General features: G+C 45.0%; 1 protein-coding gene across 3 annotated transcripts; it reads left to right on the top strand.

Moving 5' to 3' along the window:
* The first annotated feature begins 235 nt into the window (after window positions 1-235).
* ppp2r5cb (protein phosphatase 2, regulatory subunit B', gamma b) lies at window positions 236-15,284 on the top strand. Of its 3 annotated transcripts, none has more exons than XM_019895035.1 (16): window positions 236-366; window positions 797-859; window positions 2,846-3,008; window positions 9,499-9,698; window positions 10,359-10,469; window positions 10,547-10,639; window positions 10,722-10,852; window positions 10,936-10,995; window positions 11,090-11,198; window positions 11,284-11,337; window positions 11,663-11,833; window positions 11,918-12,045; window positions 12,130-12,231; window positions 12,861-12,933; window positions 13,025-13,141; window positions 13,634-15,284. In XM_019895035.1, exons 1-16 carry the CDS (start codon window positions 340-342, stop codon window positions 13,766-13,768), a joined length of 1,737 nt encoding a protein of 578 aa, XP_019750594.1. In that variant the 5' UTR covers window positions 236-339; the 3' UTR covers window positions 13,769-15,284. The 3 variants fall into 3 exon arrangements, with proteins under 3 accessions (XP_019750594.1, XP_019750593.1, XP_019750595.1); XM_019895034.1 differs by having other exon boundaries at window positions 2,843-3,008; XM_019895036.1 differs by lacking the exons at window positions 236-366; window positions 797-859; window positions 2,846-3,008 and adding an exon at window positions 6,918-7,137.
* Window positions 15,285-25,330: the final 10,046 nt, after the last annotated feature.

The following is a 25,330-nucleotide window of genomic DNA, read 5'->3' as shown; positions in this document are numbered from 1 at the left end:
GACGATACTGAATTGTAGCGGTGTTGTGTTTGTATACAGTACAACAAATAACACTTCGTTTTGCTCTCCATTCCATAAAAACGACGTCACCGCGAGATTCCCCTCGCCGGTCGCGACCACACCTCTCGCGATAGTGGCCGGCTGGGGGCGCCTTTTCTCCTTCCGCAGTTGGAAGACGTCATTTTTCGCGTAAGTGGGTCAGCTGACTACCGGGAACCAATCGGATGTTGAGGACAGGATGAACCGCCTCGCAGTGTGCGACGGGCCACAAGGAGAGAGTTGCTGTGGTTTCGCCAGTGGAGGATTCAAGAGGGGAGCTAGGGCGGCGACGTTTGGACAATGCCGAACAAAACGAAAAAAGAAAAGGTGAGTTGCAGGGAAACTCACGCCAGCGTAGCTTTTTGGACCATTTTTCCACTACTCGAGCTCGTGGACGCGCCCCTAATGAGGGGGTAAAACCGTCTTAGCAGAGAATATGAAGCTATGAGTGCACCACCCCCTACCACTCCTCATAAATTGCTAAACCAGCTAGCTCTCAGCTCCCCGCAGTCCTGCATAGGTTTTACGCTGCACTATTTCACCTAAACTCCCGCATCCACACGTCAAATAGCATCGTTTCAACCCACTCGCTTGCCTCTGAATGGCGCGACACTGATTTTCGTCATGGTTTCTCTCTCATTTCTGCTGAAGTACCGTTAGCTTACTTGTCAAACATGCGAGTTGGGATTTTGAGTGGTTTGCTTATTGTTGGCTTTTTTTTTGGTTCTCAATTGAGAAATGTTTTTCTTTCTTTCAGGATTCGTCTAAATCTGGCAAAGTCGGCAAGAGTGGAGGAGGGCAGGAGAATTCACAACATGAGGTAGGCGAGCTGTCGAGGCTAACTGTGGGACATATAAGTTTTATTATACTCCTCATATTTTGGCAGAATTTCATTTAGTGTTTGTGTTGTTTGGGGAGGGGGGGGGGTCAAAACGTCTTGTAAAAGCCCTCCCAACCTTTGGGGGCAGCCGAAGTTAAAGCATAACAATTGCATTGAATCTTCAGTTTAATAATATCGTGATGGAGTGTTACCTTTAGATATGGCCCCACAAATATATTCATATTTTTTCTTGAGGAATCATGCAGGGGTCAACATGAACGATTGTAAAGGGCCACTGTCTCATTGTGTCAGGCCACGCGAACTTCACTGACAGTGGTCCTTTTGGGCCAGTACAAATTTCATAAATCAATGCAATTAAATATATGTTATTGCTTTTTAAAATATTCAATATTTATGTTTTTGTTTTATCCATTCAAATGAAATCATCATTGATGTTCTTACCATGCTGTGCATATTTTTTGTGTCAGGTTGCATCCTTCCATGAGGAATGGCTTGAATAAGATAAAAAGCCCAGAGAATGTCGAATATTTAATATTCAGTTAGATTTTACAATGAAAAAAATTCTACACAGATTTAAGAGCTTAACTAATACAGCAAAAAATGTATTTTCACATTGTGAAATGATGCTATTTATCATATTATATTTGCATATACAGGAGCAGTGCTGATTCTGAAAGGGCCACCGCATAATGGCTGAAAAAGGCTGAACATAGCAAACCTTAGCCTGTCACTAGCGTTTTACATTGTTTGTTAGCATAAAAGTCACCGGCCGCTACTCCGTTGGTAGCACGACTCATTCGAAATGAAGGGTTACTGCAGGGATGAGCATTTTCTTAATTTTGACGGATCTGTGTATTCCTTATAGTGTTCCATATTTTCAGCAAAGCTTCAGTACTAGAGTTCAAAGTTACAGGTCAGCGCAAGGCTGGAGGGGTATGCCTGGTAGTTCCCGGCAAATTCTGACTGCCACCTCATGAGTCATGCCTTTTGTTTCTGATTGGTTGTTCTTCCTTGAGCGTGGTGATTTTCTTCACAAATTTCCACAGATCATTTTCTCATGTGGGGTTTTACATATGTATGTGTATTACCGAGTCCAAAATGGAATAAATTGGCGAACAGGGAAGTAGTAATTGGTCGTTTTCACCTTTTATGAACCAGCAACATACCTGCCAGTATCTTAGGTTTTAACAATTAAAACTACACAGTATATTTCTGCTTGTCATGATATGAAAAGAAAGGTGGGTGGGGTGAAACACCTTGTGGAGTTAGACACTCACTGAGCTGAAATCTCATGAGTGTGCTCCATTGCTTGGTAATCATGCAACTTAGCTTGTCGACCCCCGGGAAAAGAAAAAAAGCACAATCTACAAGGCTTCCATTTTTCTTAGTCTCATGACACCCCAACTTAACAGGACATACAGTACTGTGCTTGCGGCTTTCGCCGCCGTCTTGTGAACGTTGGTAGCACAGTGTGGCCAACGATGTGATGGAATCCCCCCCCCCCTTGCCCCGTGACTGTGTGAATGACACACTTTCACAGCTGCATTTCGCTGAAGTCAGCGCCGTGTGCAACTGAGTCGAGGGGGGGGGGGGGGTTGATGAAGGTGGGGGCTCACAGCTGTGAGAAACCTGCAACATTGGAGAGGAGAAGCCGCATCTGTCTGCCGGCACCACAGCTGGCCCGGACAGATTTGCGAATAAGAATGTTTTTCTCTTTACTTCCCTTTACGTCTTGGATAGAGCACCTTGGCGAAGAAACGTGCCGTATTTTTAAATCTCCTGTGATGTGAACCAAAGTGCCAATTTAATAGTTATGTAATGTCAGAACACAATTTTTTTTTTCCTTCTCCTTAATCAGAACTCTGACCTGCTTTTGTTTATATTTGCCACATCTCTGGCACAGTCCGATGAAAGGTTATTCCTTGAATTAATGTTTTTTTTTTCTCTCTCTTCTCCTCTCAGCAGGGCTCCAACAGGAAGACCGGCAACAGCGTGCCGCCGACCACCCAGTTGCTCAAGGGCAAGCAGCCGGGCTCGCAGACTCCCGTCAAGAAGGATAAGCGGCAGAGTTCTTCTCGCTTTAGCTTGAGCAACAACCGGGAGCTGCAGAAGTTGTCCGCATTCAAAGGTATTTTCATGTTTGCACCCAACCGCGAAGCCCAAAATCGAAACCCCGCGGTTCACCCGGAAGCTTTTACATAACGTGGGATTTTCCTTGAATGATGCCATCAAGCAGCTCAACCTTAAAATTGTGCATTTAATCTTCGCTTCTGTCCGTCCCCCCCCCCCCCCCCCCCCCCCCCCCCGCCGCGTTTAAATTACAGAGCGTAAAAAAGATGTTCCAATCCCAGGAATCTCGTCGCAGAGATGGAGAGCAGGACTTTGGCTCAAACACCGCCGCCACCCTCGTTTTCATATTGAGCTGATGACACGCGGAAACAAACACGGGGGGGGGCCTGGGGGAGGGCACGGAACATACACAGCATTGACTTTGCACTGGATTTATTCCAAGCGTCTATATTTAGTGGTAATCCAGATAAAGCTTTAATTCCGCAGGCCCTCGTGTTGCGCAATGTTAGCCGGTGAACCGATACGCGGCGCTTTCAGACGTGCCGCCGTCCGTCCCTTCGTTCCTCATACCGGATGATTGGCCTCCGGCAGGTTCTTGGTGGCGTATGAACCTCCATGTTGCCAAAGGATAGCTGAAAATTACAGTTTTGCATGCAGGCATGGTTGGCAATCGCATCTATTTGAGGTGCGGTGTTTATTTATTACTTGTGAATGACACGCCCGGCGCTTAATTGGGGCGCACCTCGCTCCCACTTTCAAATGAAAACATGTTTCCATGTCGGCTTTTTGTTGCCAGAAGAATATCGAGGCTTTTGTTAGTACAAAGGTGTTTTTAGATTACTGAACACCTACTTGTCCCATATGAAAAAAATATGTCAAAAGATCCTCATATGGCTTGAAGCGTCAATTTTGAGGTTTATTTATTTGGTTGAACACGCCATCAAGCGCTTAATTGGTGACATGCCGTCCGAGAAGAGTGGAGCAAATTCACAACAACGAAAGGCTATTCAGATAACGTGCTTATAAACCTATTAAAAGGACGGCGCCGATAGCGTCAACGGCACGCCGACTTTATGGAATGTAAAGCAATAAACGATCACTTATCAACGGTGGGAGCGAGAGCAGTCGTTCTCACGCTCTTTTAATCCGACATCATGCAAAAGTCGAGATGTAAAACTACTCAAGAGGCAGTTTTCTCTCTGACCTTCCCCATCGGGACCGTATATTCGAATGAGTTTGGAACTGCAGCTGTTGCCTGGCAACGTGCCGAGAAGCAGCACCGCTTGCCTGACTTACCGTCGGCTTTTGTGATGCTTTGGGCACAATTTAGGCACCCACTTATTTGTTTATTTATTTATTTATTTATTTTTCTTTTCTGTGTGAAATCGAGGTCTGTTGAATTGAACAGAAAGCTAGTTCAGTTGTTTGGCCTCAGGTGGAAACATGGCGTAATTGTCCCTTCCGCCATCTCGTGGAAGAGTGTTCAATTGTTCTGCTTGTCACTGGACGTCGCAGGGTACCTAAACCGCACCCAGACCTCCCACGAAAACCCAATTCTCACCCAAAACATTGGCGCAACTGCTGCTGCCATGTTTTAGATTTTAAAAAAGCGGGCATATTTTATATCGTAAAGTGGATCGTGTGGGGGCGGATCGGCAGAAGAGCTCAGCCAGATCCTCAACAGGTGTCGCGTGCGTGTGTGTGTGTGTGTGTGTTCCCTTTTGAATGCAGGCGCTCTCCTGGCAGGTGCCATCTGATGGCCAGTTGTTGTTGTTCCTAAACGGAAACAACAACAGTTTGACACCCGCACCAAGAGAGACCGCACCAAGAGAGACCGTGGGAGGAAAAAAAAAAAACATGTGCAGTGTAGCTGGCCTTTCAAAGTTGTTGCCGCAATGAATTAGTGTTGTGAAGTGCGGAATATAATCGTATATGCTCGTCTTGTACTGAGCAGCCTCATAACGAGTGCTTATTCTGTGGTCATCATGTTTGGTCTTGGCGACCGCGAGCACTATCCTGTGGTGGCCTCAGCGGAAAAAAAAGAGTAAAACACATTTGGGTGATATTGGTTTGAGCTTTAATGTTACCTCAGGCGTCCAAAAGAAAAGTTTTTTATTTTTTACGTATTGGGTCTCTACTCTGGAAAACAAATGTTACAAAACACAAGTCACATTTTTGGAAATGGTTGCCCAGTTTGGATATATGAACTAAGCGGGATTTGCCACAGAGATGCATGGCAAGCCCCCCCCTTCTCCTCAGAGGAAGACGCCGAAGGGGGTCAAAATGACACTGGGCTTCTGTTTTGGGAGCTCTTGCTCTCTGCGTCTCAGTAGGTGATCTCTGCAAAATAGTCTTTGTCGCCTTGAGCGCTCGTCAGAAAAGGCTGCGACACTGATATCGAGGGAGGTGGGCAAGATTTTTATATATATATATATATATATATATATATATATGTATGTATGTATGTATACATACACACACACACATACAGAAATAAAGCACTCAGCTGAGTTGTTGTCTCGCCGACAGTGAATTTTGAGAAGCTGTGCTGCAGCCTAACGTTATTGCGGGGGGGCCCAAAGTGGTCCCATGACCACACAACATAAGAGAGCCCTTTATGTGAGTCGGCATTGGCCTTCCAGCCTGATGAAACAATTTTCTGTGGTGCTGTTTTTTTTTTTTTTTTTTTTCATGCAGCTTGTTGCTGATTTGAAAGGGCACTAATTATGGAAATTGTGATTGGCATGTTTATCTCAGTCAAGAGGTTGTGGATCCGAATCTTGCCTCAGGCGCTTCTGTCTGGTGGTTCTCTCAAAACAACTCAAAACAAAAACATGCTTGTTAGTCGCATTTCGGACTCTAAATATTGAATGAATGAAGATGCATGTAAATGTTTTTTTTTCTCTATTCCCTGCTTATTCTGGCCCACCCGTCAAGTGTGAAATTAAACAACCAATTAGGGATGTCGCGCCTCATTTTTCTCAAGTCCGAGTCAGTCACTTAATTATGAGTCACCGCCGATACTGAAATTCTGATCCGATACTTCTGCAATAGATCAAGCAAAAAAAAAAAAGAGAGAGAGAGAGAGCACAGACACCTTTGAATCATTTGAAAAAAATATATATTGTCTCCCATTTCTCCAATTTACAAATTGCTTAAGACAATTCCTGTTCTACTCTGCGTCGAGTTGGCATCGGGGCTTCTGGGTTTAGTCGCCGTCCCCGCTGCCTGGCTTGCATACGCTTACATCCTGTGTGGCCGATGTCGATGCTTCCTGCCTTCCTGTTTCTGTCACATCCACCTGGGCTCCTGCTGGGGCTTCGAGACAGCCATCTGTCATGTGCATGCACGGCAGAAAACCAGAAATAGCGTTTGTATGACAGGCGGTGTCACCCGAAAAGCAGGCGACAGACCCGGCGCTTCTTGTCGCCTTTTGAATTTGAGCGCGAGGAAATAAAGGACATTAGTATTCGAGGTTAGAGAAGACCTGTGAGTACGTCGTAGGCTTCCTCCCCAGTATACCGATTATTGTATCATGATGTTGTCATCTTCGGTAAAAGATCATACCTTAATTCCCTTCCCTACTGTATATTATGTAATGTATGACTTTTTGTTGATCCAAAGTGGGATGATACAACCTCTGTTGGACATCTGCACTCTGCTGAAAGTGTCATTCTGGTTTGAAAATGTGTGATTTTTGGCTGTTAACTTGACTACTCAGGTCTATGTTTACATTCCAGCAATTGATGGCGGTTTTCTTGTTTGCATTGGAGGGGAAAAAAATTGTGGCCACTTCCCCTCCAATCACCGCTTCAGCTCCACCACTTCCCTCCTCGCTCCCCAAGCCGAGCCCCCGCCTCATGTTTATGTATCGCAACGGCCGGCCCACGTGGACGCCGTCGTCCAATCGGGGCGTCCGCATGCAGGGGTGGAGGGTGTTGATGACATCACGGGGCTAGCGGCTTCCATCCAGCTGCAGGGGAGCTTCATTTTCTGCTCAGAGCGTTTGTACTAAAATGGAGGCCGGCTCCTCACCTCGGTAGCGCCGGGCTTCCCTCCCTCCCTCTGCTCTCCCGGTCGGTGCACCTCACTCATGTCGGCATGCGCTCGAGCGCCCAGCGGGATGGTTCTGGATGTGCCGGGCTCCAACAGGCCTCACCAGCTTGTGGCCCTAATGCATTTTAGAGGTGAGAGCAGGAAATCTACCAAAGTAGCGTTTGTGTGCGTGCTGTGTCTGTGTTGCAAAGTTGTGTACTTGTCCGGTGACTTTTCGAGAAGTTGTTGCAACTGGGTTGCTGTTGCTGCTAACATAGCCCAACCCAAGTCAGGAAGCAAAGTGTCCAGAATGTTGTGTGGAGTCTCCCATCCTCCCTACCAGGACTCAGGATGTCAAAGGAAGTGAGGTCAAAACGTCATCTCTGACTTTTTTTTTTTTTTTTTTAAGCCTCCCGTTGTCAACTTGTCTTACCAAAATTCTGCACTGGGTGTTATTTTCTTTTTTTCTTTTGTTTGTTTTACGAGGTTATTTTCTCCGGAAAGTCTTCACACTTATGACCTAGTTAGAGGTTTTCCTGCGCGCGCTCAGATGCGAAAAGGTTAGTTGTTTCATCCGTCCGTGTGCAAGGCCCGCAAGTGCAGCAGGCGCGCCTCCTAATATTTCATGCTTGCAGAAACCCAAGTGCCGTCGTGCAACAGGAGCTGGCCGACCTCTCTAAACCTGCCTTAATGAGATGTGGAGCTCTCCTAAGAAAAAAAATGGCCTTTTGAGATTTCTTTATGCGTCGCTATGATAGGCATCGCCACTCAATTACACATCGATCAGTGAAAAATGATGTTGGGAGTCAACATATTTGGGAACTTTCCAGGTAGTGGTACTGAGTGACATCGCCATGATACAGCCCCTAGCAAAAATCGGCAACTAGCAATGTTGTATGTACCTTTTGCTTTTAAAACTTAATGAACAAAACAGAACTACTAGGCACAGATTAAAACAGCCACATCACGTAACTCTGCAAACAGGAATGACAACATGCGTCGTGTTTAACATCGGCCTGCCTGCCTTGCTCGCTCATTTCGATGAATGATGATATCCTGAAAGCTTACATGACAGGAAGTGGCTTGTGCGCAAACCCTCGAACCAGAATTGTCTTTATCTGACATGCAGACACATAGCAGCAATATGACCCATCACGGCACTGTTAGTGGCACACAGTGGAGCAGGGGGACTACTTAAGCGCCTGTCGAGCAGTTTGGTGTATCTGCGTCTTGCTCAAGATACCACAGCCGTGCGTCCCGGAGGGATGTTGGGAGTGGATGGTCTTGAACTGGGGTTACCATGGTGCCAGACAGCGGCTGGCCCACAGCTGACCACCTAATGCGTTTTAGTACAATCTTTAGTCTATTTAGATGCGACAGATAGGGGAAGCACATCATTAAAAAAAATAAACTGATCAAAACACACAACGACAGACAACCACTTGAGCAGCTTCGGAATAGCAGGGGTGTCAAACTCATTTTTGTTGCGGGCCACATTATAATTACTGTTTCCCTTGGAGGGCTTTTACGACTGAAACTGTATAAAGAAGGCAAGAATGACGTTTTATTCAACTGTTGTAATGATTGATTTGGTCACAAGAAAATGCCTACAATATGTTCCAGATGTATTACATTTGAAAATTTGAAATTTTGGTACAGATTTCAGGAAGCATCGTGGAAGTTGTCATCCTTGATCTGCTTTCGTGGGCCACTTAAAATGATGTGGCGGTCCACATCTGGACCCCGGGCCTTGACTTTGACACCTGTGCAGTAATGTATCATTCAGTGTGAGCAGCACCTGCACGCATCTCTGATTAGCCAAATTGACCCCCACCCCGGTCCAAAGTCCTGCTCTTTTGTTCCACAGTTGCCATGGTGACAGCCTCATGCCAGTTGTTTATGTGGACCCCCAGAGTTGGTGCTGCCCCCATGGGGAGCAAGTTGCAGGACGAAGGTCCGGTCGTCAATATATTTGAACCCGCTGTACTTTTTGTTCGTCACACCATCTCCAGCACACAAGCCTCTGGACCGCGAAAAAAAAAGGGGGGGTGGTGGGGGGGTAGCAGCACATAGGTGTGACTCAGCCACTGCATGATTAATGTCCGCTAAATTATTGATTTACGTTTTGATGAGCGCTGCAGAGCCTTTTGGCGGCGACGGCGAGGTTTACTGATTCATGGAGTTGATTGGCAGGCGGCAAATCTTTTGAAGGGCGATAAAATCATGAATGGCTTTATTTCAACCAAAGCTGTTTATTTTCCTTCTTAAAAGTAAGAACATATGGCGATGTAGCATTTTAGTCACGCCACTGCAACTAGTTATTTAAACTGTCCTGCTGTAAGTAGGGCTCCCCCTTAAGATCCGTCCGACCATTTTCCTCACTCTTACTTTTAGTAAACAAACGTTCTTGGCTATGATATGAACAAACATGACATCTACTGTATGTTCCATTCACCAAAACATGATGTACACCTGAATTGAAAATTTGCTTCCTCCCCTCCACGAATGCGCAGACGTTCCCCCGACTGAGCAGGAGAAGCTTTTCATTCAGAAGCTGCGGCAGTGCTGCGTCCTCTTCGACTTCATCTCCGACCCGCTGAGTGACCTCAAATGGAAGGAGGTGAAGCGGGCGGCGCTGAGCGAAATGGTGGAGTACATCACGCACAACCGCAACGTCATCACCGAGCCCATCTACCCCGAAGTGGTCCACATGGTCAGTAATCTCTATGGCTTGGTACGTGTTAACGAATACAAGTGGGGTCGGTGTTATTTCATTCGAAATGGGCCAGGCTGCGCGCTAACTACCTTTGAAGTAAATCAAAGCGTGCCGCGTGACGCGCAGCTGCCGATCTAGGTGCAAATTTGCTCTCCCTGCTCCTATTTTTTTTTTTTTTTATTTGATCCGTGCATCATCATGAAAATGTAGCCACGCCGCCACCCTCGCACCTTCCAAATCGAGCTTTGAAACCCTGCCGGCAGCTTTCGTCATCAAAGAGCGGAAGGACAAACATTTTTTGAGCCGAGTGTTTGCGCCAAGACTTCGTCCTCACATGTTGCGTCTGGACAAATATTCCGATTCACATTTTGCTATATGGAACATTCGGTACATAACAGAGGCCTCCCGACTTCTCACACAGAACATATTAGGTAACGGACGGAGTGGTGGAACGGCCCAATCTGCACATCATGTTCCGTAACCACATGTGATGCAGCTCTTGCGAACAAAAGCCACACAAAAAATGAAGTAAAACTCTTGGTGTTGCAGTTTCTTAGAAAGAAAAAAAAAAGCTTTATTTCGTCAAGCCTTTCTATCTTCATGTGATGTGTGAAGAGTTGCCGTTTCTTGGAACGTTGCTCTCCCTTTTGTCCTCAGTTTGCCGTGAATATGTTCCGAACATTGCCGCCGTCGTCCAACCCGACGGGTGCCGAGTTCGACCCCGAGGAAGACGAGCCCACGCTCGAGGCCGCGTGGCCCCATCTTCAGGTGCATTTTTAGCAACAGGAATGAATCTGTTTCGCCGTTGGACCGCAATGTTTCAATCTCTTGTTTTTCTTCAACAGCTTGTCTACGAATTCTTTCTACGCTTCTTAGAGTCGACTGACTTTCAACCTAACATAGCCAAAAAGTATATTGACCAGAAGTTTGTAATGCAGGTAAGGTGTGCTCTCCTGGCTTTTTGTGGGCCTGTTTTTTTTTTCCTCCGGGTTTCATTAAATCATGTCACTCTGCACTCAGCTCCTCGAATTGTTTGACAGTGAAGACCCTCGGGAAAGAGATTTTTTAAAGACCACCCTGCATCGAATCTACGGCAAGTTTCTGGGCCTGCGAGCGTATATTAGGAAACACATCAATAACATATTTTATAGGTGAGTGTGCAGTTATGTGAGGTGCGGGTGTTTATTGCCAGTCACTTAAAACACTGTTTTGTTTTGCCCCCCGCCCCTCCCAGATTTATTTATGAGACTGAACATCACAATGGAATTGCTGAGCTACTGGAAATATTAGGCAGGTAAGAGGGATATTTTGTTTTTTCGTCAAAATGCAAGTCCCATTTGGTGGTGTGTCCTAAGTTGAATCAAATTCTTCTCCCCACAACCTTCCAGTATAATCAACGGATTCGCGTTACCCTTGAAAGAAGAACACAAGATATTTCTACTGAAAGTTCTGCTGCCATTGCACAAAGTAAAATCGTTGAGCGTTTACCACCCGCAGGTACCATCATTTAGTGTTAAATCTCAGCATGAGTCCACCGTAATTGGCGGACTAAAGTTGTGTTCCTTGTCTGCCTGTTTTTTAGCTGGCCTACTGTGTGGTCCAGTTCCTGGAGAAAGATAGCACGCTTACAGAGCCGGTGAGTTGCGAGTCTTACTTGTTTAGGTTGACTGGCTTTCCTTCAATTGAGTCTGCCCGTGCGTTTTCAGTTGCAGAACATTCAGAATGCAGGGTTTTACTCGGGTGAACTCAACAATCGTCTTCACAAAAACACCTTCCCTGCTCATGTGTCTGGAACCCACTTTAACCAAAATACTCCATCGCACTTTTTACACCCCCTGTTTTGACCTCCGCTGAAACTAGCTGGTTTTTGCGAGCGGGTGAATAGTGGCTCACAAACGGATACATCGAGTTGCCAAACGTCATGTTCAAATGCTAACATGAACACTAACTGGGCCGCGCAGACTGTAATGGCTCTACTGAAGTACTGGCCAAAGACCCACAGCCCCAAAGAGGTGATGTTCCTCAACGAGCTGGAGGAGATCCTTGACGTCATTGAGCCGTCGGAGTTTGTCAAAGTCATGGAGCCGCTCTTCAGGCAGCTGGCCAAATGCGTGTCCAGCCCGCACTTTCAGGTTAGGCGATCGCTCACACGCCGCGCACGTACATCAAGCATCGTGGGTTTTTTTTTTTTTTTTTTTGACCGTCTTTTGCGTCAGGTGGCCGAACGAGCGCTGTACTACTGGAACAACGAGTACATCATGAGCCTGATAAGCGACAACGCCGCCAAGATCCTGCCCATTATGTTTCCCGCGCTCTATCGCAACTCCAAGACTCACTGGAACAAGTTCGTTTTCACAGTCCTCGCTCGGTTTTAAAAGAATCGTCCATTGAATGTGACAACGTGCACTCATGTGTGCCGTGCTTTCAGGACCATCCACGGCTTGATTTACAATGCGCTCAAGCTTTTCATGGAGATGAACCAAAAGCTGTTTGACGACTGTACGCAGCAGTTCAGGGCAGAGAAAAGCAAGTAAGGCATTAGCTTTTTTGTCTTTACATCACGGATCATTCACCTTGGACATAAAAACAGCACATGAAAATTTACTAAATGGCTGCAACTGTTGGCCCAAAAGGTTAGGGTCAGTTTGACCAATTCTGTATTTAATGATCCAATAGTGTTCAAAACAAAAAAAAAAAGTGAACATGTTGTCTATGGCTCATTCCATCCCCTTCTGTTGTTTCTCGTCAACGGGTCAATGTGACCTACGGCCTTTTTATTCTAAAAAAAAGTTTGTAATTTTAAATGTAGTGCTTTTGAACATGTTAAAATTCCATCATGAAAATAAAGGATACCATATTTCCGAATAAAATAAATACGGACAGCCATTTTCATGTTTTTCTTGAAAATGAGTCAAATAGAAAGTATAAAGGAGGGGAAACATGCATTGCCCTCATAAAATCCCATTTTAGGTGCTCCTGAGCAAGTCACCCATCAACATGACCAATTTCGTTTTGTATAACTTCGATCTTGCTTGAAGACACACGCTCAGAACTGGCAGAACGATGCCAGCTATTGCGCCTTCGTTCTCACAAATGATAGCGTATCGAAAACGTATTTTTTTATAGTATCAACGTTTGTCTTTTGCCGTCGATCCACAGAGAGAAAGCCAAATGGAAGGAGCGAGAAGAAGCCTGGCTCAAGATTGAAAATCTCGCCAAGTCCAACCCGCAGGTAGTCAACATTATCACACCGGTCCAGTAATTACAGTGTGTTTGGGCCTTTTAACAGCACTAAAAATATCACTATCATTAATCTCCCACAGTTTTTGACGTACACGGACCCAGTGAGCTCCGGCGGGCCAACGGACATGGAGACAGACGCGCCGCTGCTCGATGACGTCAGCCTGCTGAAGAAAACAGTAGCTGAGGAGGCCACACAGGTACATTTGTAAATGGCAACAGTCTTTGCATTTTACGAAAGCCTACGATCCAAATAGACCCACTTTAATTTGAGCAGTGGGAAAGACGTGACCTGACATTTGGTGTTATGAAATGCCAGTTGAAAGCTAATAAGAGGAAGATAAGTCTATTTGAAGTGCGCCGTGTATTTAATCAAGCAGAGAACACCCCAGCGTCGACAGTATTGATGCAACAGTGCCAGCTTCAGGCAGCTTCCAAATCAGCTATTCTTCAAATCACATAGTCCAGCGCCCGGCCCAAATCGATGTTGGCCACGAGCATCAAGAGTCATTCTTTCACACGCCCCAGTTTGACAATTTCGCGTCTAATAATGCTCAGCTTCAAAGAACACATTCAAAGCACTGAGTTACATTTACATTCCCGTTCAAATTCAGCTTTATCGTTTATGTCCCCCGCTTCAGTGTTTTTAAAATCGAAATCGGAAACTCAAACTCTCTCATCGCTCGGTTCAGTTGCAGAAAGACCACAGACGAGAGCGGCCGCTGATGCGGAGGAAATCAGAGCTACCCAAGGACATCTCCACCGTCACAGCCCTGGAGCTGCACCGGAGAGCTGAAGAGATGTTGACCACACACGACGGCCACTAACAGGCCACAAATCGCCGCCTTCTCTTGGCCCGGTCCATCACAATGCATCCGTTCAACCCCGACACCCCCCCACCACCCCCCTTTCACGTTTCAACCCGAAGCTGCAGTGGACAAAGCGGCGCTGGGTAGTCAGTCACCCATCACCACCTTCCTTTCGTATTTTCCCCTTCCTCTTGGCTATTATTTCTGGAGTGCTGCACTGCCCCCTTGTGGTCATCCCTCTCAGGTGTTCTATTCTATCCTCTCTTTCTATACGTCAGGTGCTTTTCCATCAAAGACAAAAAAACAATAAAAACAGGATGTGTCCAGTGTAATGTCAGAAAATGTTCAAGTGGAGGCAAGTTTTCAGTCAACTTTTTAAAGTATTGAAGGAGATGGTCCCGCCGACTTATCTCCCGAGTTCTGCTCTTGAAAACCGAAAACTCTTATTTTTGTAGGAGAGACAGGTTGTTAAGCTTCAAATTCCTGAGAGACGCCACTGCAATGGAACAGCAGAATCCACATGATAGTCTTCATCGCTTCATCCCATCCATGACCCCTCATCCAACCCTCCCCCCCTCCTTCGCTCATAGACCCCTCACCCCCACCCTCCGGGTAGGGACGGCACTGCTTCACACAGGAGGTATGTTTGTCTTCATTTTTTTTTTTTTTTTTTTTTTTTTTTAGAAGAGCTCAAACGCGCCTTTCTTTTTTCGCAGTGCCTTTTTAAGAAGGGGGATGTTTGATCAAGTAGAAATTTTCAATGGAAAGTCCTCCAAAAGCACATGCCTCGCTTAAAAGGCCCCTGTCCCAAAAAGTGAGGGGGGGGGGGTCTCGGTAGAAGGCAGGGGAGCCACTTGAACGAACGAAGCACTTCCTGATTACACTTGAACGTTGAAAACAAAAATCTCGTCGAGAGATTTTCTCATGCCTCACCCATCGTCCATTTGAATAAACACCTGCTTGGTTTTGTTCCCACCCACCCTGCCCTGGTCCACCCCCCCCTCCCACCACCAACACCCTTAACCATTAAGATGAATGTGCGAAATGTAAATATGTCGCTCGTCATCAGTATTGTCTGGTTGCTGGATGCTGTCCCCCTGGGAAAAAAAAAATTGCTTTAATAACGTCTCCTTTTTGGAGGCTTTCCGGGTTCCACATAAGCTTTTTTTGTTCTCACAGAATGACGATTACAAGTGTCTTTTAGGTATACGTCTCATACTAAATGGCTTGTACATATAAACTATTATTTTAGGTTACAAATAAATGTTTAGAGTTCATATTTTGTACAAAATACCCCCTGCGCCCACACGTGTACAGAATACAGATGAAATAGTCGGATTGTGACAAAACATTTAGAAGCTGTATAGTTTTTTTTAAACTGTTTATTTCTCCAACACGTGTTGAGATCCTCGTACATAAGCTTTTTTGTTTTTGTTTGTGTGTGCTTTAATCCACATCTCCAGTGATATACATCTGTCTATATACAGCAAATAAAGAGAACATGTGAGTTTTATATTTTCATCTTAAGAAAAACGACAATCAGTAAGTATTGTTTGTTGTTGTTGTTTTGCCTCCACATAGAAATACTGGCTGTCGGTTTATCATTAAAAAAAAAAAAAAAAAGTACAATATTGTGCTTTGCTGCCCCCTGCTGCCCAGTATGCTCGTACATCCATAAAAAGTCAACCGCTCTTCCTTCAGGGTCACTTAATTAATTGATAGGTACTCAAAGCTAAATCACGGTTAATGCTTGAGAGTCAGCAAAATAGATTTAAGTGAACCACATTGCCCAGTTTTATAATTGCCAGCTACATATGCTCACAAATTGCTACCTATGCAGCTCTACTTGCGCTACCTGGATGCCCTGATTTGGATCTGAGATTTTGCATTTTTGCATATCGACCAAGGTGTAAATGAAGGTCGTTTGGGTTCTTCGCGTTGCTTTCACGGACAACGGGGATTATTGACAATCGCCTGTTGCCTCTGCTGGCACCCCTGCTGGGATCAGCAGGCAAACGTGGAAATTTCCATTTTGGAGTCACCGCGAAGAGGAAAAGCGAATCAATTTGTCTCGCGCCATCACCTTCAGTTAATATGTAGCTTGCTCTGAGTTCAACATGTTGTGTTTGTTAAATGAGGAAAACGTTTTATTTTTTTAGGCATGGAATTTAGTCTGGAGCCCATGAGATCTTTTGATGCACTTAAATATCTCCCATCTCCCCCCCCGCCCACCCCAAAAAAAGCAATTTGCTTGATTATCAACAGATTATTGCAATATTCTTCTGGGCATGGCGTGTCATTGCAAATCAAATATACCAGTCTCTCACACGCTCATCTTCCAACATCCCACTCGCGTTCACGATCGTCGCCCGCAGTCAAAAGCGCTCAACTTTAAATGTGGCGTATTTTTGTTTTTAATCGAGCTCACCCTCACAGCCCTCTGTTGACATGTGGTACATTGTGCCTGTTGTAACCCTCCCCTGATCTCCCATCCTAGCAACCAAAAAAAAAGAAAGAGCTCGTCACGACCGAAGATGTCAGAACCTATTGCTATGGAAACAAGGCTCCAAAGAAAGAAACTTTTGAATGTCCATTTCCCGTGCATTCAGGTTTTTTTAGGAGGGAAAAAAACAAAGCTTTCATAAGTGTGTTACTTGATTACTTCATCTTGAATCAGAACAGGTGTGCGTGGTTCGTGATTGGTAGCCCGGAAATCTCCGACTCAATCGCTGTACCAGAAGAAATTGAGTTTGGTTTGCCAGGTAAGGAAATGGGTGTGTTGTGGGGAGCAGCGTTGAAAACTAGACAGTGACTCATCAGTCTACTTAAGTGTGTGTGACCCAGTCAGTCTTCCGTAAGACAAAACCCCTCCAATGAAGATTATTTCTTTATTTTGAAATTGTCCTTTCAGACCAAAAAAAAAAAAAAGAGATCGTCTCTTTTTGCAGCAGCTCGCATGGAATTAGGACTTCACTTGAATTTGCTTCTTGCAAAGGATTGTTTGGGTGGGAGCCAGACTTCTTTCTTTCATGTCTGACACCGGGCTGCATCAAAACACCTGGCTTGGGAATCGGGCCCTGTCTGTCTGTCTGGACAGGATGCTTCAATGAGGCCGTCTTCCTTTCCCAAGGATCATGACAATGACCTCATAATGGCTAAGAAAAGTTTCTGTCGGATTATGTCCCAAAAAAAAAAAAGTTTGACATAGTGGTGAGCGATACCATGATATTGAAGACAACCAGAGCAGTCAAGTTATGATCCATTTAACGCCTTTAGCTAGCAACCAATACTTAAAAAAAAAAAAAAAAAGACTGCCAGGTTTGATGATTTTTTTTTTTCTGCTCTTTTGTCAATAGTCCTCAACCGTGCCAGGTGACGGGCAGCTCTGTGCAAGCCAAACCCCGACACTCAGGTTTACTTTTCATTGGTTGCATAATTTGCGCTATTTCAGACATGTGTTGCATGAAACCCCTGTGGCTCTTGCTATTTTCCTCTGCTCCCAAAATGATTTTTTTAAAAAAAACGTTCTCGTGCCTTCACAACCCGCAAAATTCCTGAATTGCGCCGCTCATGAAATCTTCTGCTGTTCATTGAATCAAAGCAGGACTTTTGTTGGAGGAAGAGAAGCCCGGATGACTGGATGAAGACGAGAGATAAAAAAAGCCGTCATCTCCATTTGTGCCGATGGGCTTCCGTTTACCAGTCGGGATGTGTGTGTGTGTCTTGCTGAAATGCGCGCACATTGCAACCGTGTGGCCTCAGGTAACCTCGCTGCCAGCTTGTTGCTCCTGAAGTTTCTCAGACATGCTGTGTCACGTCGCCAAAGCCAAAACATTTTCTTTGAAATTCCTCCCCCCCGAGTGTGGGGATCGGCAAAGGAAATGAGGGAAAGAATTCCCTCGAAAGTGGTCTGCGAGTGCAGAGAAAGGAAATCGAGGGTGCGCCATTCAAGAATGCAGTACTGTATGCCTATGCGATACCGGTTGTTGAACTTTCTGAGTAATGTTTATAAAGAAAAGAAAAAAAACTTCCAGAAGTCAACTGGGTTAATTGATCGCTTTCCAAGGCAGTCTTGAATGAAATTCAAGGCCAATTAAAAGATGACAGCACATACTCGGGTGCCTTTGTTAGTATGAGATATCACCACATCAAATCTAGAACTAAAAAAGACATTTTGATGGCATTCATTGGTCACATATTTGTGGGGGGGTTGTTTTTGTCAAACATGTTTGAGTTCACATTGACCTATGACCTTTTCTCTCATTTCAACAAGTGGTATACAAAAGTGTCAGCGATGATCTTCCAGTAGGGCAAAAAAAGTTCTGCGCTCTGGCTTTTGTCAAGAAGAAAAATGTATCTCTTGGTTTGAAAGTTTTTGCACCACCTCACCCAACTCCTTTGGCTCCTTCCCAGCTGGATTCTATTGTTACGCTCACGCAGCCAGACTCTCCGCCGGCGACAACGCCACGACTTCGAAACGAGCTTAGACGGCGAATCCACACCCTCCAGGGTGTTCAATCCGGAATGGCGGCCGCATGAACAAATATCCTCCTTGCCACCACACAATGAACGGCTTAAGACAACGATGTGTACCTTAGGGTAAGACGTCATGTTCCTCTGCAAAATAACAAGCTATTATTATGGGAAGTTGAGACGCAGGCTGTTCTTTTTTTTTTTTTGTTTTTATTCCCAGTGGAGAGAAGACAAAAGCGGACCTTTCAAGTGTTCACCGCCCCGGAGGATTCTGCGTGACCAGATGGGACATCCGGTGACTCGCCGATCATGCAAGTCTGATAAGGCAAGGTCATGTAAAGTTCACACATCGGACACGTTACTAAGTCCGCCTCTCCAAGTGATCCAAAACAAGAACCGTTTCCCTTTATAAAAGCAGATAAAACAGAACAGGCATCTACAGTGGCGCCTCTAAAGCGCAACATCCTAAAAAGTCTCCCAGTTTGAAAAATATGACGGCTTTGCGAGTAATTCTCATTGTGCAGCCGCATTTAGTATTGCCGGCCCATTTATGGGCCTGTGCGTGCGCATGTGTGTAAATACGTTGAGGACATAAAGCAGCGGGGGAGCTCTTCAGCAATAATGAGTAGATCGAAGGCCGGCTCCGAGCACAATGCTCCTCTGACTTGACTGTCTGGAACACAAGCATATCTGGAGCACCTGAGGACACACACACACACAAACATGCGCAATACATCTCTATAGCGGCGTCAAATCACACAATCACGCATACGGAAGCGCTCAAAGTGACACAGGTAGAGGCGACGCGGTGTAGACGCCTCAACCTCAGCTGACCGTCTGGAGTCGCGAGGCCACGATGCACTTGAGGGATATGAAGTGCAGGAGGAAGCAGCAGTTTGACAGGCAGTGAAAGGGAGGGAGGAGGAAGGGGGGGGGGGTCTTTGACTCGACTCAGATGAGCAAAAAAAAAAAAAGCAATATGCACAATTTCCCTGAGGTGACCTTTCGCGAGAGGGATGTTCAGACGAGAGGGTTTTGTCATATTCCACAAGGGTGAACGAATTTGATGCGGGGCTCCTCGGTTGATGACATTTATGAATTTGTATGCAGGTCTGAGCACGCTGTATATGGCAGCCTACCGCAACGCATTCATGAAGTTATGGCAATTGGAGGAAAAACCTTTAAAACAAATTTAAAAAAACGGTTTTGTCAAAAGCTTGGCTCCCCCACAAAAAAAAAAAAAAAATGTCATTGTAAATGAAAGCACCCCATGCACAGTATTTGCGATTGTTCATCAAAAACTGCTCCCTTAAATTTTTGGATCACAAAAACAAACCAAAACGGAGCAGGAATGTGAGTGAAATATCCCGAGTGGTGTCCATAAAACATCACGCGCTCCCCCCCCCCAACAGGCGCGCCTTTCTCTAATTGGAGTGCGACGGCCAAATTTGAAGTCAAGCCACATTAACGCAACTCCCTCGATGGTGTCATACCGTCTGAATCGTCTCTTGCAGCGCAGCGAGAGCGAGCACGTATTTGCACCACTATAAAAATTAAAAACAATCCATCACTTACAATCAGATAATAGTGTCTTGCCCTGATCGAATTGTCCCATTAAGTTGGATTGATAGTCATGCAGTCCAGTTTTGTTGATGCTACTGGCGCTCTCGTTGTCTCTGTCCCTTAATTGCCTTCGACTTGAAATTCCCGACCACGATCCAATTTCACAGACTTGGTCCGAAATGGGATGGGTGATCGCGTTTGTCATTTTTTTGGTTGTAGTTTTGACTCTTAAGGCCTTTTCACGCTGCACTTGGTTTTCGCGGCGGCGCGCGAGTACGACAGCCTCCCCAATGCAAATTTGCCGATCGTTGGAAGTGTTTGCCTAGTAACCGGCTAGGAAATAATCGTGAAAAAGCCTTCTTTTTATTTCTATTTCAACAGTCTGTAGAGCGCGTGGCAGCCAAAGACACTTGTGACTCAATAGATCTGCATGAGTCAAACTATGGTGGGGGGGCGGGGGGGACAAACTCAAAAGGAATCAGCACTTTTCATCCGATACCAAGGGGGATACATATTTGAGGCCACTAGAAGTTTTGTATGATTGACAACGTGGCTGAAACCACCTCCGGCATTTGGAGAGAGTAGTCTCACAACGATATTTCTCAGAAAAAAAAAAAAGTCCACACGCTAGCCAAAGACAAAACCTCTTACCAGGATCTCTCGTACGGATCGCATCCAGTGTAATCACTCATTCAACATTGTTTCTTTGTACAGGCGTTTTGCTTCTCGAGAACTCGCTGGATGACCCGGACGGCCTCCGATGTTATAAATCAACTTTGCGCTCTACAATTTGCGCCTGGCTTGGATGCTCCGAAAGCAATCCAAAGTAATCTAGAGCAAAAGTTTTTGTGGGGCCTGGAAATGGCAGCTTTTCCACGTAGCGCTAGCCCAGCTTCCAAACTCGATCGATGGGAGGGTTCTTTGAGCGGAAACTCTTCCCGCAGCGTTGGCGGCATTTCGTTGTCCATTAAACCTGATTCTCCCTTGTGGGGGTGTTGATGCCCCCCCCCCCCCACTACATTTTAACCAGTCGTCCACTTCTAGAAATGCCTCCCTTCAAATATATGCCCCCTTTTTCCCACCTCGGAGAAAATGGTTGGTGGTCGACTAACAGTGCCGAGGTGCAGGGTTCGATCCCTGCACCCCCCGTGCCTGCGTGGGTTTTCTCCGGGTACTCCGGTTTCCTCCCACGTTCCAAAAACATGCGCGGCAGGTTAATGAAACACTCTAAATTGTCCCTAAGTGTGAGTGTGAGCGCGGATGCTTGTTCGTCTCTGTGTGCCCTGCGATTGGCTGGCGACCGGTTCAGGGTGTCCCCCGCCTACTGACCGAAGGCGGCTGAGGATAAAGCAGATTAGAAAATGGATGAATGAAGCTCCTTCAAAACAAACTCAATGCCTGCTTCAAATAGACGCTGCCATGTGCCACGCGGTGTCTTTTCGCGCAAACGTGCGGTGGTGTCGACTGAAAGCGAGCGCAGCACAGGTGGGGGGGGGGGGGCGGCACGGAGTCTACAAGGAGAGCAGAGAGGAAGCGTAAACACTTTTCCGTATCCCAGCGAAGGGTTATTCACAACTGGAAAGAGAGCGGGTGCACAGCGGAGCCACGCGTCAGACGCGTCCAAACTTGCGTCATGTGGAGGTGGAGACGGAGGAGGAGGAGGAGGAGGATGCGGCCAACCTGAATCATCTGGTTCCATTCATGAGTGCCACACAGCGCGCCTGGCTCTCCAATTCCGGTATTGAAGTAAAAAACAAAAGTCCACAGACTGTTAGCGGTTAGTACTCACTTCGGTTTTGTTTGTTTGTTTTGGTTTGGTTTTTTGTTTGTTTGTTTGTTTCCTAAAGTGTCCACTGTTTGCTTTTCACAGAGGAGGTCTTGTTATTGAGATCGGTGCCCGGCGACATCTGCACCGGCAGACAGAACTCTCCAGATAAAATAGATCTCTTGGCAACCAGGTCGCCGTGGTAACCGGGGCGCCCATGTGATCCAATGCAATTTGCACCTCCTTTCCTCAAACAGAAAAGTGAACGTTTCATCCGGGTTTCCACCCAGCAGTGTTTGAAGTTTTGTTGTTGTTGTCGTCGTCGTCATAGGTCATAAGTACTTGTACATGTAACACAATGATTTGTCCTTCTCCAGAATTTTCACGACTCCATCTTAGCTACGTTTCTAAACTTATGTGTCAGTGTTCGGCAGTGTTTCTACACTCCATAAATTGGGCCTTTTTGCCCTATAGATCACATTATTATTGTATGCAGTATGTGCAGAGTCCTCCCTCACATCTATTATGAAGGAACCCCTTCGTTCCATTTATTTATTTCATACACGAGGAGCAGTCACGGGTCATTGTGACCCGTGTCATATTGCACAGATTTTGCCCTGTATGAGCAATTGGTGGATATTTTAATATATATTTTTTTTTTAACAAAATTGTCAGCAAATCAGAGAGGGGGCTTACTCGAGTAGAAGACGGGACGAAAGGGTCGAGGAGAACGTTGAGAAAAAAAAATTACGTTATACCCCCATAGGGTTTTTTTTTTTTTTTTTTACTTGATTTTCTATAGCCAATACCACACAATAACATTCCCCAAAAAGGCCATTTCTTCGACAACAACCTTCAGTCTTTAGATTGCCCTTTCTCAAGCATTCACAAGCATTTTGTTAATTTTTACCTCTGTTTATGGATTTATAGAACTCCCCCCCACCCCCCCAACACGTCCAAAACAAACTGTTGGACTTTCGCCAGGTTACTGAGTGGAGGGCTGCAACACGTCAAAGGTCAAATCAAAAGTGTGATCTTTGAAGAAGGGTGTAAACAGACTAGGATTGAACTACTTGCACCGTAGCGAAATTGATTAGAACCAGTCCATCACAAAAACAGATTTTTTTTTCCCCCGCTCTCTGTATAAACTCTGAAATTGGTGGCTTTTTGCACGCTGTGAAGAGGAACAATCATTTCACAGCGTGTCATCAAACCGTCCATTCGGATCAATCTGATGCTGTTTAGGAATGTTTAAAATCGAGTGTGTTTATACATCTGGAAATATTTCCTGTCATGTTAACAAACATTCTTAATTGTTGTGCTTTTATTTATTTATTTTTATAAATCATTCAAGCAAGTAGCCGTAGGGATTCAGTTACACCCTGTTCTGTGATGTCATCACTCTACAGCTCATGGTCCTACCGGGGCAAAGTTTGGTTGCGCTATTATTTCTCCGAGGCCAAACGAAACCACCTTGGAAAATACTCTTGGACTACGTTTTGGGGTTTTTTGTTTGTTTGTTTGTTTGTTTGTTTTTAATTGAGCTGACCTTATAAATTGCTTGGGATCGTCAAGGCAATAAATACTTTAGAAGCATAAGCAAACAGCAACAGAAACAACACTCTCTTTTCGCAGTCTGTCTGCTTTTTGGTCACACAGACATTATCAATCAGCTCCTTTTTTTTTTTTAGATCGCAAATTTTTTGTGTTTGCCGTTATTCGTTAAGATGAATTGCTAGCATGTGTGGATGTTTATCTTCCCCCCCACCACCCTCCTTGCCCGGCCTTGACAGGACAAGCCCAATGTCGCAACAACAGGGGGGAGCTGAGGAATATCCAGGACGGAGGCGAGGGCGTTTGAAAACCGAACCACCTGGGACTGACGTGAATCAAAAGAGCTCGGTAATCCCTAATCCTCTGTGCGTGCGTGTGTCATATAACATACACTGTATAAGGATTTGTATTGGAGGGGTATTTATTTATTTATTTGCGTCTCGAAAGTCTATATTAACGGCGCTTCACAAATATGATGAAGGGAACATCAAGCTTTTTGCGCTGCTTTAATGCGGATTCTTTCGGGTTTCCGTGAGCTCTCAAGTTTGAAATGGATTTTCCAACTGAATTCACCTTATATGATGCTTTGAGCTGGCAGGAAATTAATAAGAATTTATTGTCTATAATAGGTACTGTATGCACATATGTTTATAAATATGGATATATGTGTATACATACAGTATATTGGAATATTGTTGGTTTTTTTCAACGCCAAAAATTCTTGAAAAAAATGGGGATACACGTCCAATAAGTGTTTTCCACACAAAAAAAATTACAAATCATAATAATTATTATTTTAAAATTAACAAAGGAGTGAATCTGCGGGTGCCAAACCGTGACTATGCGGGGAATTAACTTTATTGTTAAAATGGGTCCGTTTGACCCATACAATAACAGGGAGTTAAATATATTACAGTGCAGTACATTTATACAGTTGTTCCATGTCTCACACACACACACACACACACACACACACACACACACACACACACACACACACACACACACCTCTCTTACCTAACCTCAATTTGACACACACAAAGTGAGAAACAAGAAAAACAGCATCATGTCGTCGCTCAAAAAGGTTGAGTGTCCCTCGTTTATTTTATACAAAAAAAAAAGTTTGTTCAATTACACAGCATGACGTCACGTCATCATCGTTACCCCTCCCTCGTTTCTTCTGTCATCTCGGCGCCCATCGGGACAGTCACCCACCAACCCCACCGAGGTGTCACAAACATCAGTGTCAGTTCTGTGGCCGGGCCGTTGGAGAACTGAACTTCACGCAGACACCCCAGCGTGCCACCCGGAACCCAACATCAACCGAATATAGAATCGTCATCGAGATTAGTGGTTCTCAAACTGGGGTCCCCGGACCCCCGGTGATCTGTAAGCTTGGAGTGGCTGCCAATTAATTAGCAATTGGATGTTGTTTAAACAAACAAAAAAAAAAATTTACACGCTTTTTGAAAGGACAACAGTGCCAAAAAAAACAAACAACAACAACATCATAAGAAACCAGTTCCTCCTCCCTAACCAGGCTTTGGGCTCATTAAAAGCTCAGCTTTGATTGTGACATAACACTTTGAAGCTGACATCCCATTATGAAAATGGCCATTTGTTTTTGTAAGTGTAAAAAAAAAAAAAGGGGGCATTGTTCCAGAAATAGTCATATTTTTCAAGAACAAAATAATCTTGTTTTTTATGAGCGAGTAAAGACTTCTTTTTCTGGGAAAAAGAAGTCTTACTAATGCGAGAATGACATTGTGTTATACTTGGGAATGTCAAAAATGTGACCGTCTTCTGTTCAGCTTTGACATTTGAATAAGCTGTGTGACTATCTTGGGGGGAAAAAATAAGATGACCATGACTGGTCTTGTTTAGATGAGATGAGAATTTTGTTAAAATATGACTTTCTTCACTTGTTCAGCTTTGACTGTGTGACTACGATCACATCTTGGACAAACACAATTTCATTCTCATAACACTGCAACTGTTTTTGTCCCTCAAAAAAAAGGGCTGGGGGGGGGGGGGCTATTTGTGATTTTTGTTCCCAAAATGGGCATCGTTTTTATTCACTCCTAAAACTGCTGGGTCAAAAATAACCCCATTTTGGGAAAAAAATTGAACACTACTTGGGTCACTTTGATCCAACTTTTTTGCTTGTTTTGTACAGTACATAACATTTTTTGTATGACATAACTCCAAAAATTGTGTTACATATA

Source organism: Hippocampus comes, unplaced genomic scaffold (genome assembly GCF_001891065.2).
Source record: "Hippocampus comes isolate QL1 unplaced genomic scaffold, H_comes_QL1_v1.1 scaffold8, whole genome shotgun sequence".
In the NCBI taxonomy this organism is placed as follows: Eukaryota; Metazoa; Chordata; class Actinopteri; order Syngnathiformes; family Syngnathidae; genus Hippocampus; species Hippocampus comes.
This window is presented reverse-complemented; position numbering and strand designations above follow the sequence as displayed.

Bases quoted from the DNA above. Each gene is read 5' to 3' on its own strand.
- ppp2r5cb (XM_019895034.1), top strand. From the start codon at position 340: ATGCCGAACAAAACGAAAAAAGAAAAG. The intron at 860-2,842 runs GTAGGCGAGCTG...TTCTCCTCTCAG, and splicing joins AGGAGAATTCACAACATGAG to CAGGGCTCCAACAGGAAGAC. The intron at 11,338-11,662 runs GTGAGTTGCGAG...TGGGCCGCGCAG, and splicing joins ATAGCACGCTTACAGAGCCG to ACTGTAATGGCTCTACTGAA.